Genomic DNA, 13,783 nt, shown 5'->3' with positions numbered 1-13,783 from the left:
CGACCAAAAAAAAAAAAAAGGAAAAGAAAAAAAATTACAACCACTAACACACTGGATATTTGCTCTATGCCTGACACTGTCTAGGTGCTTTACATGCTCTATCTAATTCAATCCTTCCTACATGCTATGAGGTAAGTGCTTCTATTTCTCATTTTGCTGAGGTGTTCACTGAAACCCCAAGGTGTTTGGTCACAAGGTCACACAGCTGGCAAGTAGAGGCCTTTGGAATTCAAACCCAGGCCATCTGACTCCACAGACTGAGTCTTCACTGCCAAACCAGGTCACCTGCTGCATTCACCATAGCCTTGCACTCATAACAATAGCCCAATTTATTGCACACACCCTTCACATTGATTTGTTCATTTAATCCTTACAACCTCAGAGAGGCTGAGTGACTTGCCAAGGTCACACAGCTAGGAAGTGGTGGGGCTGTGGTAGAGTTCCCCGGGTCTGATGTGACATCCCTTTATCTCCTACCCACCTTCAGAGCTGCCTGAGACCCTGCTGCCCCGGGGACCATGTTTAACGGGGAGCCGAGTCCGCCCTCAGCTGGGGCCTCCAGGAACGTAGTGCGGAGCTCCAGCATCAGCGGAGAAATCTGCGGATCCCAGCAAGCTGGGGGCGGGACCGGGACCACCGCTGCCAAGAAACGGCGCAGCAGCCTGGGCGCCAAGATGGTGGCTATCGTGGGCCTGACTCAGTGGAGCAAGAGCACACTCCAGCTCCCACAGCCTGGTAAGGGGGTGTGTGATACCGAGGAGCAGGGGTGGGGGCCAGTTTGCAATGACAGAGTACCCAGAGACAGTCCTGATGGTGTGTACTCCCACACCCACAAACATTTTTATAGCACTTCCCATACACCAGGTGCTCTTCCAGGTCCGGTATGTGTACTGACTCTTTTAATCCTCACGCAGCTCTGCGAGGCAGGTACTGAGAGAAGCACAGGAGAAGGGAAATCGAATGCCCAAAACAACACAGCTAGTAGGTGGGGGAGTCTGGATTCAGATCCTAGCAGTTGGGCTTCCTCGTTCATGCTCTCAACCTTCACACTCTGCTACCTCCACACACAGACTTAGACACAAATCAGTAATTATTCATTAAACAGCCTTGTGTTCCTGGTACCGTGCTAAGTGACAGACGTACACATTCACAAGATTCAGTCTCACCTGTAATCTCCAAGTCGCCTAAGTACAAATAGCCACATAAATGCAGTTACATAGTCACACGTACACATTACAAAGTCACAGGGGAGAGAGACACACACAAAGACACATGGCTTGTACAGTCACATAAGTAGAGTGCTCAGTTGTTCCACTAAGCCACTCATATTGCCAGGAAAGCACAGTACAGTCATTCCCACTGTATATGGTCATGTATAAAACCTGCCATGCAGATCACACAAGCATAGTGTTCTGAGTAGACACGTAGAAATGGATCACAGAAACATGTCACACGTGTGTACACACATACCTCACAAAGCCACATTCATACACACCTCAACAGCCACATCCTGAGAACTACTTTCTGAAACTCCTAGTTACAGAGTCTCAGCTATGCTCAGACTGGTGGGTGACCACCTTGTCACACACAGCCACACGTGGACCCCACTCACACAGCAGCCAGCCCTTCCCACCAAGACCTTCTTTCTTTGTGGCATCAGCCCAGACACCAGCTGGTTTTGTTTTAAGAATCTCTTCCTGCTTATTTTGCTCCGAGTAACAACTTCCCCAAGAAACCTTCAAATAGGCAGCTGGAGGGGGTGGTGAGGAGGCGGGGGTGCCGGAGGATCCAGTGAGAATGCTCCTCAAGCCTTCCAGGAGGTGCTGGGGGTGGGGGACTTTTCCAGGCCTTAAAATAGATTCCCACAAAGCCCTCGACAGAAGCACGTGGGATGGTCTTTTCCAACAATCAAGCTGTGACGTGGTTTCTGGCTCAGGGAAAGGATAGAAGGGGAAGGGGCTTGAGGTTATCAGTGCCTGGGGTGGTTGTGACCTCTGTGAATATGTAGTGTGTAGGCCTGGCTCTAGGGAGCCAGGGAGATGGGGATTTGGGGATCCAGGAATGGGTTGGGATAGGACCAAGGGGTGGGATTAGGGATAGGGGATCCTGGAGGTGCTGGACCCCAGGAGTCTGGCTCCAAGAGACCAACCCCAGGAAACCAGCTGACTCAGCTTCAGACCCAAAGGCTTCTTCATGTCCAAAGTGATCTAGAGGGACAGTTTTCCAAGGCCAAGCCAGGGGCCTGAGTCACTGGGAGACATTCCAGTGATCTGCCTAGACTTCACAGTTAGCCGGCAGGGATTGGAGCAGACACCAGGAAGACCTTTCACCTTGAGAAGAGATAAACAACGATGGGCCTTCTGGATGCCTTGTCTCCGTGGTATGTGTGGGCATGGCTAAGGGCCTGGGGCCTGGAGCCAGGGGAATTACCCAGCTGCCCTTCTGACTGAAGGTCTCTGAATCATCTGATCACTGAATGTCAGAGCAGTAAGGGTCCCTTGAGATCATCTAGTTTGATGTATTCATTTTCTTGATGAGGCATCCAAAGCCTGGAGGGAAGTCACTCTCCTGGAGAGTGACCTTAAGCCAGCCTTCAGAGCCATTTATTAGCTGGGTGCCTCGGGTAAACTACTTCATCTCTCTGAACCAGCCTCCTCGTTTGTAGAATGAGAACAATAAGACATGACTTGCAGAGTTGTCCAGGAGATTAAATGAGACAGTTTGCAAAGGCGCCCAGCCTGGTGCCTGGCACATAGTGGACACTCAGCCAAGTGTCACTGCTGTTATTATTGCCTGTGTTCACATGGTAGAGCCCAAACAGAAGTGAGTTCTCTGGCCTCCACACCTCTGCCCCTTCCCTGTGGCACACTCCTCTACCATCCATATAACTCCTTCTCCCCGTTTTTTTCCTCCCAGGCCTTGAGGATGCCAGTGTCCCAGCTTGGAATCCCCTCCTTGGTGGGAGAGTCTGGTGCCAGAGGAATGTGTGGGGCAGACTCACCATGGGCATTGGCCCTAGAAAAACTGTTCTGAGAAAAGATCCTAGAAGGGTGCCCCCTGCTGCTCTAGATGGGATGGTTCAGTTCCCTGAAGGGCTGAGCTGTGTGAAGAGGGAAAGAGGATTCCTCTCCTGGACCCAGTCTTCTGGGCTCTGGGTCTGCTCTTCATGGGCCCCTTTCCTTCTAGTTTATCTGTACCCTGCATTGGCTAGAGCCCTGCCCATTCCTCTTTGTTTCAAAGCCTCCGCCCTATTTCAGGCCCCATAATATCTAGCCTGGACTATTGCACCAGCTTCTCTAGTTCCCCTACCTCCTGCCTGCCCCCTTCCAGATTATTCTTCATATTGCCCTAGAATGGACTTCTGAAAACTCAGTGACTTGCTTTAAAGGACTAGTTCTGGCCCTGTAACTGCCTATGGGACCTTGGGAAAGTCACTTTCTCACTGAGCCTCAGTTTCCTCTTTTGTAAAATGGACCTAAAAATGCTCTCTCCCAGCTTCCTTCTGGATCTGATATTCTCTAATTTGTGAAAGCAGTGAGGAGGGTGGGGTCAGAGCTTTGGGGTTCCAGAACACAGGTAGGCTCTGGCCTGGCATTAGGTTAACTCCACACGGGCCCATCCTGGGCTGCCCCAGACTCTGCCCAAATGGAGCTCATCTTTTCAATACCAGGGACAGTGGCATTTCCCTCAGGGGCTCCTGGTCAGGGTGAGGAGAGGGCTCAGGACCATTCCAGAAGATGCCATGGGGAATGCAGCTGCAGCCCGTGACTGCCTCTCCCTTGTATGTGATGGGACAAATGGGATGGTTCCTGGAGTCTTTCGGTCTCTGGGGACCACAGAATTATTGCAAGCAACTTGGCCTGGTTCTTGAGAGAGAGGTTACATAAAATTATTCTGCAGATCAGCAGGGGTTGAGAAGGACAGATATGGAGCCAGTAGAGGAATTTTCTCTGAGGTTGCAAGACTGTCTTTACCCTGAAGATGTGGAACTTAATCTTTGATGAATCACATCTCAAATAGATGGGGGGTTGGGAGGGGAATGAGAAGTAGCCTGTCAGTAGACTGGGAGTCTGGGCCTGGGACCTAGTCCTACCTCTTTTGGTGCCTGGACCTCAGGCCCCCCATCTGTGAAATGAGAGGGGGTGGCTAACTGAAGTATCATTAAGGTTTCAGGATTCTGTGACTTCCCCCCTCAAGGGCCCACATTGGATTGGGCAAACCTGATCTGAGATGGTCAATTTGCTCCCAAGTGGTTCAGAGCTTCTTCAAGCTCTAGAAAGGGCATTGGTGTCATGAGGTGGTAAGGCTCTGGCTTCAGCTCAGGGTGTGTGTTGGGGACGTGAGGGGAAGGTGGGTGACTTGCAGCCCCCACAGACCCATCTGCCTTCTAACTGGGTTAGAGGGGATGCAGCAGTTTGGAGCCAGGGACAGGGAGAGTCCCCCACACCCACTGTATTTACCAGCCCTCTGTGTGTGTGGTGGGTCACACACCACAGGTGGGTTTGCATCAATGTGGATGGGCTCAACTCCAAGTATTATGGTGTGAAGATCCCATGTATATGACCTGACTGTATGTGACAGAGTACATCGTGTGTATATGTGACTGGGGACTGGTAGGACCATTTGTGACTGTTGTATAAACATACCTGTAACCTTGTATGTGAGATTACTGTATTCATATGTGTGATTGTCAGCACTTGTATGTGTCTGCTTATACCTGTCAATGTGAAAGAAATATGTATAAGCTAATGTGACTGTGGGTGTGTGTGTTATAGACAGACGTATTGATGGTCTCATTGATTTCTGGGTATGCAAGCTATGCTATTATCCCAGAAGCCACGATGCTCTCAGAGAGGACATTCCTCCTCATCCTCCCACCCCATTCTCAGCCCTGCCATCCCATCCGCTAATAATACTGGCCCTTCCAGCCTTCTCTCCCCCAGTGGGGACTTACTGAAAGATAAGTAGGGCAAAGCAGGAGGAATAAAGTCCTCCTTTCCCCAGGCCAGGGTCTTGAACACCCCCTCCCCAGCCTGCCATTGAATGTGGGTGGGAGAGAGGACTGCGGGGAAACAGCTCCCCTGTCCCCACGCTTTCAGGGGCTGTGTGCTTGCCCCACCCCTCGCCTCTCCCCATCCCTGTGGGCAACTCCACTCTTAATTTGCTTGGGCCTCTAACCAGTGACAACAAAATGGCTCCTTTGGTACACGTCCTGTCTCAATGCCACCTCCCTTCCCATTATGTTCTTCCGGAAGCCAAGCTTCAGCAGGGGATGTCCCTGCAAACCCTCAACCCGACTCCCCCCTGCCTGCTCCCCCAGGAGGAGAGGGTGTCTAGAGGGACCACACTGCAATGCTGAGGAGGTTGCCATGGAAACCCAGGCAGGATGGTGCGATGCCAGGAGAGGGGCAGTGCCCGTGTTCCCTGCAAGGCTGAGGAGGGGGGCCAGCGTGGGCCTCTGAGCAGGAGGTACAGAGGTGGGCTCTCACTGCACAGCTTCTGGGTTCTTCTGTAGACCTTTATCTCAAAGCCAAAGTCAATTCAGGGCACCCTGGCAGCCCTTCTCTCAGTCTTGCGTCCCTCGTGGCCTGTCCAGCTCTTCACACACATTCCTCTCTGTGTGCAGACCCACCTTCAGAAGTTTGAGTATTCCCAGGCTTCACAGGGGGTTCTGTGGGGCCTGTGACGGTAACAGAGAGGTGGGTTGTCAGGTCTGTGTGTGATAGGGTCCGTGAGGGAAAGTAAATCTGGAAATCCCGGAGAAGACACACTTTCCAGAAGATATAAGAGGAGGACTCTTAACCTTGGGGCAAGGGCTGAAATTGAATGGGAAGGTGGGCATCAGAGAAGCCTGGCGAGGTCGAGGTCCCCAGGCTGTAGGGCTGGGGCTCTGTGGGTGGCTCCCTCGCCCCCACCCCCATCGGGACTCTACCGTCACCCATCTTACTAGCCTGTTTAGTCTGTGTCTCTGCCCTGAGCAGGGCCAAGTTCTAGGCTGCACACTAGCTCTGAAGTCAGCTCAGCAATGTCGGTCCTGCTGTGCCCACCACCAGAGGGTGACTTTGACAGTGCTCTCAGAGAAGCCTCAATCGTGATCTGACCTTGTTTCCTCTCTGTGCTTGGGGCGGGGTTACAGAAGGGGCCACCAAGAAGCTGCGCAGCAACATCCGACGGAGCACGGAGACCGGCATCGCCGTGGAGATGCGGAGTCGTGTCACGCGCCAGGGCAGCCGGGAGTCCACTGACGGGAGCACGAACAGCAACAGCTCTGAGGGCACGTGCGTGCAGCCCCTCCGTGGTCCTCCAATCAGAGCCAGGGGGCAGGGCGGGAAAGTCTCCCCGTCTGGTTTCCAGCTGAGCTGTCTGCATCCTCTATGTCCCTTCCTCCCTCCCTCCTCCTCCCCTAGACACCCAATGCCTGGGCCCCAGGTCTTCCTCTTGCTGCCGTCAAAATACCCCAGAGACCCAGGAGAAGTTCATTCCTTTTGTAGGAAAGGAACCCCTGCCTCCTTCCTCCTACCACCTACACACTGCCCTGCTCCAGAGGAGAGGGGTGGAAAATGTGATCCTAAAATCATTTTAAATCTAAAACTATTGTTATGGCTTAGATGAGTGGAGTTTTCACAGTAGCCTTGCTTGGAGCTTGGGGAAGGAGACTGGACTAGATCTGTGTTTTTCAAACTGTGGTGACTTGGGCAGGAAGTAAAATCGGTTTAGTGGGTCAAAACCAGCATCAGAAAAAGAAATAGAGAACTCAGGTGGATCCTAAGAAGTAAGAATGAATTACTTTGTGAACTGTTGTTCCAGTTTTTTATGTATAGATGCACATAAGTCTGTAATGGGTCATGATGTTAATTCTTTTTCTTACAAGTGGGTTACAGTCAAAAATTTGAAAACCACTGGGTTAGATATTTTTTCAGATCTCTTTTAAATCTACGAAACTACAGTTGCATGACTAAGATTTTCTGCTTCATCAAGGCCCTATGATTTCCTGGCTCTGGATTCTGTGACTCCATTATTTTAGGTTCAGTGATCATGTCTCCCTGCTATACCCACTTTCATGTGCACGAGTAGCCATGAGCATTTATTGCATGTTACCATGTGCAGAGCATCACTGGGCACCACTGGTCAGTGGTTCTTACACTGGGTTCTACCAGCTTCGATCAGACCAGGAATAGTGATCATTTAACACTGACCACAACCTTAAGGGATGTGAGTGCTACCATTATCTCTATTTTACAAGTGGGGAAACTGAGGCACAGGAGGAGGATGAGGAACCTTACCCAAGGTCACAGCTAATAAGTGGTAGTAGAGTCAGGATTTTAATGAAGGCCATTTGACTCTATAACCTTTGTTCAAAATCTTTACACTTTCTATACCAGCCTCCTAAAATTCTGTGACCTTGAGAGTCTAAGTTCTTTATTTAACCTTCTCAGATCCCATTGTCCTAAGAATGTGATATTAGGCTATTACTGACCACAGCTAATAAAAGTGGGTGGGCCTTGAAGCCCCTTCCTGGGGGATGGAGGCAGAGCCTAGCCAGGGAGAGACACAGGCTCTTTCCGACAAGCGTACACAGCTTGCTGTTCCCTCCCTGCCTGTCACTGGCCAACGAAGACTCAAGGCCAAACTATCCAACAGGATCCTTTCTTGGACAGCCTTTTGTGTCTCTATCCAGAAGCCTGAACCATTCTAGATCTTAGAAGTTTGTTCGGTCCATTGTAGCTCCTGAGCAGACCTGGGCCTCATCTGTCCTTTCTCTGCTGGGCACACACAGAACATGGAGGCTTGAGGACATGAAAAAGTAGCACTTTTCCCTTGCTCATAACAACAGCATTAGCAACAAAACTACCGTTTATTGTTTACTATTTTTTCTGGAATTTTTCCTGCACCATCTGTGCTAATCCTCATCATAACCCCATGAGCGGAGCATCATCCCAGTTTTGCAAACAAGGCTTCTTGGAGCCTCTGTTTTCTCATCTGTAAAATTGGATAATAGCTCCTACCACACAGAGTGGTTGTAGGATTAAATGATGAAATGCATGTGGAACCTTTAGTGCACTGTCGGCACCTGGCCAGCTTTCAGTCACTGTGTTTTTCTTGTTACTATTCCCAGCCCCCGTCCCCCATAATGCCCCCCACCCCCCGACTTGCCATTCATCTCAACTCTGTAATTGTGTTATTTCGGTCTCAGTTGCTGTTTTGGGCACCACCTTACGTTATTGACTTGGATTTCAAACTTATGGTCAGTTCAAACCTCAGTTCTTGGAACTTGCTCCAGGCATTGAAATTTCTGGCCTATATCTCTGGTTCTTGGCATTGACATCCCCTGGTGAGGACACAGGTTTCCAGCAAACCCTGCCTTTTAAGGGTCACTTCAGAAATCCCTGGGGCTTGAGGATTAAATACCATCATTATGTTATTTTTATTAACTTCTTTTCTCTGGTGACATCAAAGGATTTTTCTTCAGTGTGCAGAAATGAACAGTTCTGTTTGTCCCCAGCACTCACACTGTGTAGAGGAGAGATTGAGGAACAGAGGGGAGTGCCAGTGTCCCAGGGGCAGTGCCACTGCAGCCTGCCACCCCCACCCCTGCCCCAGGCTGCCCCAACACCCTCTCTGCCTCCTCGTGCAGGTTCATCTTCCCCACCACCCGGCTTGGAGCCGAAAGCCAGTTCAGTGATTTCCTGGATGGACTGGGACCAGCCCAGATTGTGGGGCGACAGACGCTGGCAACACCACCCATGGGTGAGTCTTCTCGAGGGCAGGGCAAGTGGGGTCATGGAGGCCACGCAGCAGGAAAGTTGAGCTCAGTTGGGGGCCCTGTGTGATGCGGTGCAGGCAGCAGAAAGGAATCCTTGCTCGGGCTGCTGTGCCAGTGAGCAGTGCGTGGAGCACTCGCCAGTCCCTTCCTCATCAGATAGGAAAGGGGTCCCAGACTTCCTCTGCTCCCCTCCCTCCCTTCACCACACAGTCACCCTCTCCTGCCACTTACTGGCCGGGCACAGGATGGTGAACAAAAATAGCGTTGGCTGTGGTGGAATTTATTCTATCATCAATTCCCTGTGTGACCTTGGGCAAGTCACTTATCTTCTTTGAGCCTCAGTTTCCTCATCTGTAAAATGGGAATAATATACCCACTTTAGTTCTGCAATCTAAGAACATTTTTTTGAGCTCCTATTAGATGCATTGCATGAAGTATTTCAGTTTACTTTACTCTTAGGAGCTGTGGCTTATTTGACTTATTACTCCGAACAGTGCTTGGCACCTAGAAGCCTTTTAGTAATTTTCTCATCCCCCTTCCTTGCAGCTAGGAAGTATCTCCTGAAGTCTGCACTTGGTCCTCTTAGCTGTAGTCTGGATCATTTTCTGAGCTCTCAGACTGACCTTCCCTCCCTCCTTTAGATACTGGCTGTTTTGGCTTCAAGCAGCTCTTCCCCAGAGGTGCCTCTTTACCTCCACCCCCTTCCCCATCTGTCTGACCTGAGCAGTGTCTGACCCAGATGTCCCCACTCAGCCCTCCTTTGAACAGTGCTCAACCTTTGACCCTCACAGCAAAGGGGGAAGCCAAGTGCAGACGGTGCCCTGCTGCAAGTCATGCAGTTGAGCTGTGATTCCACTGCAGGCAGCCTCTTTCCACTGCACTGCCCTGTCTTCCTCCAAAGTACCCATATCTGCTAGAAGAGGGGTTCACAGGGACCCTTAGAGGGTGAGAGTCAGCTCTCATCTGGCTCTCGGGTTGGATTTGGTTAATTCTCAGTCCTTGCCTTCAGGCTCTTAAGGGCCTGGGGAGCCTGCTTTCCCAGCCCTAGACCCAGACACCGGCTGGGAGGCAATTGAGAAGAGCCAGCCGATTCCGCAAGGCTAATGCGCCATCACAGCCTAGGACCTTGTGTGTGGTGCCCCCTGGTGCCCAAACCTGGGAAGGACGGGCTTGCTTTTCCTCACTTTGTTAGGGATGTTGTAGTGAGACATGGAGGAGGTAATTCCCAAGACCCTGGCTCTCTCCCTCCCCCATAAGGAGAACAAGAATTGCTGGGAGGATAAATCCCAGGAGGTCTCCTGAAAGTAGTAAATCCGCATCTCTCCCAGTATGCAAATACAAACCATTGCATGGTGGCCGAACCCACAGTCTGGCCCATTTAATTTTTCTGGATCAGGCTTATGATTCTGCACCCCTTTGAAGAGTGTTCCAAGTGACTATTACGGCACAATTCCAAATTCTGCTAATCCACGTTGAACAAAGCTAAGTGTTCCTAGAAATCAGATAACATACGACTCCACACACAGAACTTGCTTCCACTGGAGAATCCATTTTGCAGGAGCACAGTGAGTTCTCAGTTCTCTGCGTTCAGGAAGTCTGCTGGCCTTCTCTCCCTCCTTTGGCAAGAGGACAGGCAGGCATTCCCAGGTAGAGCCTCTTGTTCTGGGCAGGCTCATAGCTCTGCATCTCTTCAAGTGGATCTTCTTTCACTGTTTGTTGACATATATGTAGGGGAGTGGCCCAGGGCTGCTGTGTCGGGGAAGGTGAGGAAGAGCCGCTCAGCCCACAGCCTTCCCTCTGTCCTCCTCACACAGGAAGTTCTGTCCCCAAACTTGCCTCTTCTGCTCAGTAAACCAGAAGCTTCCCAGTTAGCCAGACTTAGATAGGAGTTTGGCAGCCATTCATTGTTTCCCAAGCATGTCCTGGAGGGTCATGCCCCTGCCCCACCTCAACCCCACACCACGGAACCTATCAAAGTATTTCTCAGCCACTTTAAAGTGGTCTCCCGAGAACAGCTCCGGCACATGTCATTTGCTCCCTGTGGTGATCCCTCCCCAGTGGTGGTGTGGCATCCTCTGCAGACTGGCATTCTGTGCTGCTGCTGGCTGGCCTGCCCCTTGGTCTGGCTCCGCCTGGACCCTCCCTCTTCTCCCTTGCAGGAGACGTCCACCTTGCCATCATGGACCGCAGTGGCCAGCTGGAGGTGGAAGTGATCGAAGCTCGGGGCCTGACCCCCAAACCAGGCTCCAAATCCCTCCCAGGTGAGGCTGAGCAGCTGGGAGAGGGATTTTGGAGATGGGGCACTGGCAGGGAGGGGTATACAGCTGAACTCTGGGCCTAGTAAGTCCTCAGCTCCCCACTGGCCTCAGTCTTGACAGTGCAGTCTCACTGCCTGGGAGGCCAGTGAGCAGGGAGCGGGTAGGGGCGAGCGGAGGAGTCAGTGTTAGTGCTGGCCTCTTCCACCTGCTGCCCACTGTCAGCTCGTCCACTCACCCTGCTCACCTCCAGGGTCACCTGGCAGTTAGGGATGGGGCAGGCCATAGCAGTCTCTCCTGGACCCCTCCCCATCATTCTTCTCACTCCTCAGCCACCTATATCAAGGTTTACCTGCTTGAGAACGGGGCCTGCTTGGCCAAGAAGAAGACAAAGTTGGCCAAGAAAACCTGTGATCCCCTGTACCAGCAAGCTCTGCTCTTTGATGAGGGGCCCCAGGGCAAGGTGCTGCAGGTGAGTGTTGCAGGGTGAGTGGGGCAGGGCAGACTCTCCAAGACTAGAAATTGTCATTTGGAAGGTTCTCATCTATGATTTATTCTGTGCTGAGCACTGTACCAGGTACATTGATTCACATTACCATTTATTTTCACAACCCAGTGAGGTGTCATTGCCCCCAGTTGATTCACAAGGAACCAAGGTTTATGGGGATAACCGAGGTGCTCCTGAGGTCGCACAGCTGGGAGGTGGAAGCAGCATTTGTCTACTGCTGCCTCCTCCCTCCCTAGAGCAAGTCTCTGTCGCACATCAGCTCAGTGCCAGGCTTTGTGAGGTGCTTTCCAAATATGATCTCGTTTCATCCTCGAGATGATCTTGTGAAGTAGGTAGGAAACAGTCTCAGAAAGATGAAGTGATTTGCCTGAGGTTTCAGCTAGTGACCAGCAGAGCCGAGTTGAGCCCAGGTCTGGGTGACTCTCATCCCAACTACTTGAGAGTGACAAAGCCCTTCCGCACATTTTGTGGTGTTAGCCTTTCACAATAGCCCTGGGAAGGAGAGATCATCGTGCCCATTTCATAGATGAAGAACCTGAGGTTATGTGGGGATATAGCACACTGGTGGATCGGCCTCTGGGCTCAGTCCTGGGTTCAGAGTCCAGCTCTACACTCACTAGCTGTGGCTGAGATGTGAGCAGATGAAAAGTGAGGTTGCATGTAGAGAGCCTAGCATAGTGCCTGGCATGTGGACAGTTACTCGCTAAGTATTAACAGTGGCAGTGGTGGCTCTTGGTCTTGCCCAAGGCCATGTAGGTGGCAGAGGAGAGGCTAGAGCCATGGGCCATCTGGGCTATCTGGCTTCTCGTCCAGGGCTATTCCTCTGGACTGAGGTGGTTCTGTGGCAAGGGCCCTTGGAGTTGCAAACTTAAACTATAGCATCCTAGGGTTTAGGGGAGGAGGGGACCATGATTTTGAGTGGCTGTTTAAAAAAGTATTCACTACTAAAAAGTTTGAAAATCACTGACCAATCTATTCCCCTGTCCCAGCATTATGGATGGAAACACTGGGGTACAGTGAGGGCAAGGGGCTTACACGAGCCCCACATGAGTCAGCAGCAGATCTGGAGCCACAACCCAGGTTCTTGACTCTCAGTCTGCTCCTTCCTGGGGAGAGCTGTCCTCCAAATGCTGGGAAGCTCTGGAGTCAAACATGCCAAGGTTCTAATCCCAGCTCTGCCACAAATTGCTGTCTATCTTTGGATTAGTTAATTAACCTTTCTGAGCTGCCGTTTCCCCTTAGTGGAAATAATAACACACAGCACCCCTACCTGTATGGCATGTTATAACAATGGAAGTCTTGCATGTAAAGCCCATAGGATTGAGTGCAGCACCTGTGAACTGCTCAGGAAGTTGGTGCCCAAAATTGGTCTGAGTTCTGGCTCTCTGTGTCCCATCTGTGGCCCGGCCAAACTTGAAGGTTCCTCGGCCCACAGCCCAGTCCTGGAGTTGGGGCAGCAGCTCAGGTCCTCACACTCTTCCTCCCCTGCTGGCAGGTGATCGTCTGGGGTGACTATGGCCGCATGGACCACAAGTGCTTCATGGGCATGGCCCAGATCATGCTGGATGAGCTGGACCTGAGTGCCGCGGTCACCGGCTGGTACAAACTCTTCCCCACCTCCTCAGTGGCAGATTCCACTCTTGGATCCCTCACCAGGCGCCTGTCTCAGTCCTCCCTGGAGAGTGCCACCAGCCCCTCGTGCTCCTAAGGACGTCAGGAAGAGAGGCGGGATGGTGGTGTGGGAAGGGTGCCTGCCCCTCCGCTGTACATAGTCTTCATGTCTTTCTGGACCCCTTGCCCTGCTGCATGCCTGTTGGCTACTGGGCTCGCCCCAGCTGGCAGTGGAGACTGTAGTGTGTGTGTGTGTGTGTGTGTGTGTGTGTGTGTGTATGTGTGTGTGTGTGTGTGTGACCACGTTATAGCTGTTCATTCGTCTGGGTATAGTCAGTCCTGGTGACAACGTGGGCTGAAATCCATGTCTCTTTGTATCTTGTTGAAAAGAAACCCAAAGGAGTGTTGTGTGGACACGACTCACCCCGAGGAGTCTCCAGGGGTGGAAGTGGGGGGTGCAGCCACTGGTTGGTCAGTCTAGTCCTGTGCCCAGGGCAGAGCCTCTGTGTCCCCACCTTTGCCTCCTCTTGGTGGTCTCTGCTTAGTTTTCTGTTTTGTCTTTTGTTCCACCTTCGCCTCTGCCAGCACTGCTGCTCTTTTTGGGGGAACGTAGCATCCACTGTAGCTGGCCACACCAAGGCCCCT

General features: G+C 51.7%; 1 protein-coding gene across 1 annotated transcript; it reads left to right on the top strand.

Annotated features, from left to right (window-relative positions):
* The first annotated feature begins 518 nt into the window (after window positions 1-518).
* RIMS3 (regulating synaptic membrane exocytosis 3) lies at window positions 519-13,235 on the top strand. The gene is made up of 6 exons (XM_063106778.1): window positions 519-735; window positions 6,137-6,278; window positions 8,636-8,748; window positions 10,924-11,025; window positions 11,352-11,491; window positions 13,023-13,235. Exons 1-6 carry the CDS (start codon window positions 519-521, stop codon window positions 13,233-13,235), a joined length of 927 nt encoding a protein of 308 aa, XP_062962848.1.
* Window positions 13,236-13,783: the final 548 nt, after the last annotated feature.

Source organism: Cynocephalus volans, chromosome 8, assembly GCF_027409185.1.
Source record: "Cynocephalus volans isolate mCynVol1 chromosome 8, mCynVol1.pri, whole genome shotgun sequence".
NCBI lineage: Eukaryota > Metazoa > Chordata > Mammalia > Dermoptera > Cynocephalidae > Cynocephalus > Cynocephalus volans.
Note: the sequence above shows the minus strand (reverse complement) of the source record. Positions and strands in the feature narration are given on the sequence as shown.

Bases quoted from the DNA above. Each gene is read 5' to 3' on its own strand.
- RIMS3 (XM_063106778.1), top strand. From the start codon at position 519: ATGTTTAACGGGGAGCCGAGTCCGCCCTCAGCTGGGGCCTCCAGGAAC. The intron at 6,279-8,635 runs GTGCGTGCAGCC...CTCCTCGTGCAG, and splicing joins AGCAACAGCTCTGAGGGCAC to GTTCATCTTCCCCACCACCC. The intron at 11,492-13,022 runs GTGAGTGTTGCA...CCCTGCTGGCAG, and splicing joins CCCAGGGCAAGGTGCTGCAG to GTGATCGTCTGGGGTGACTA.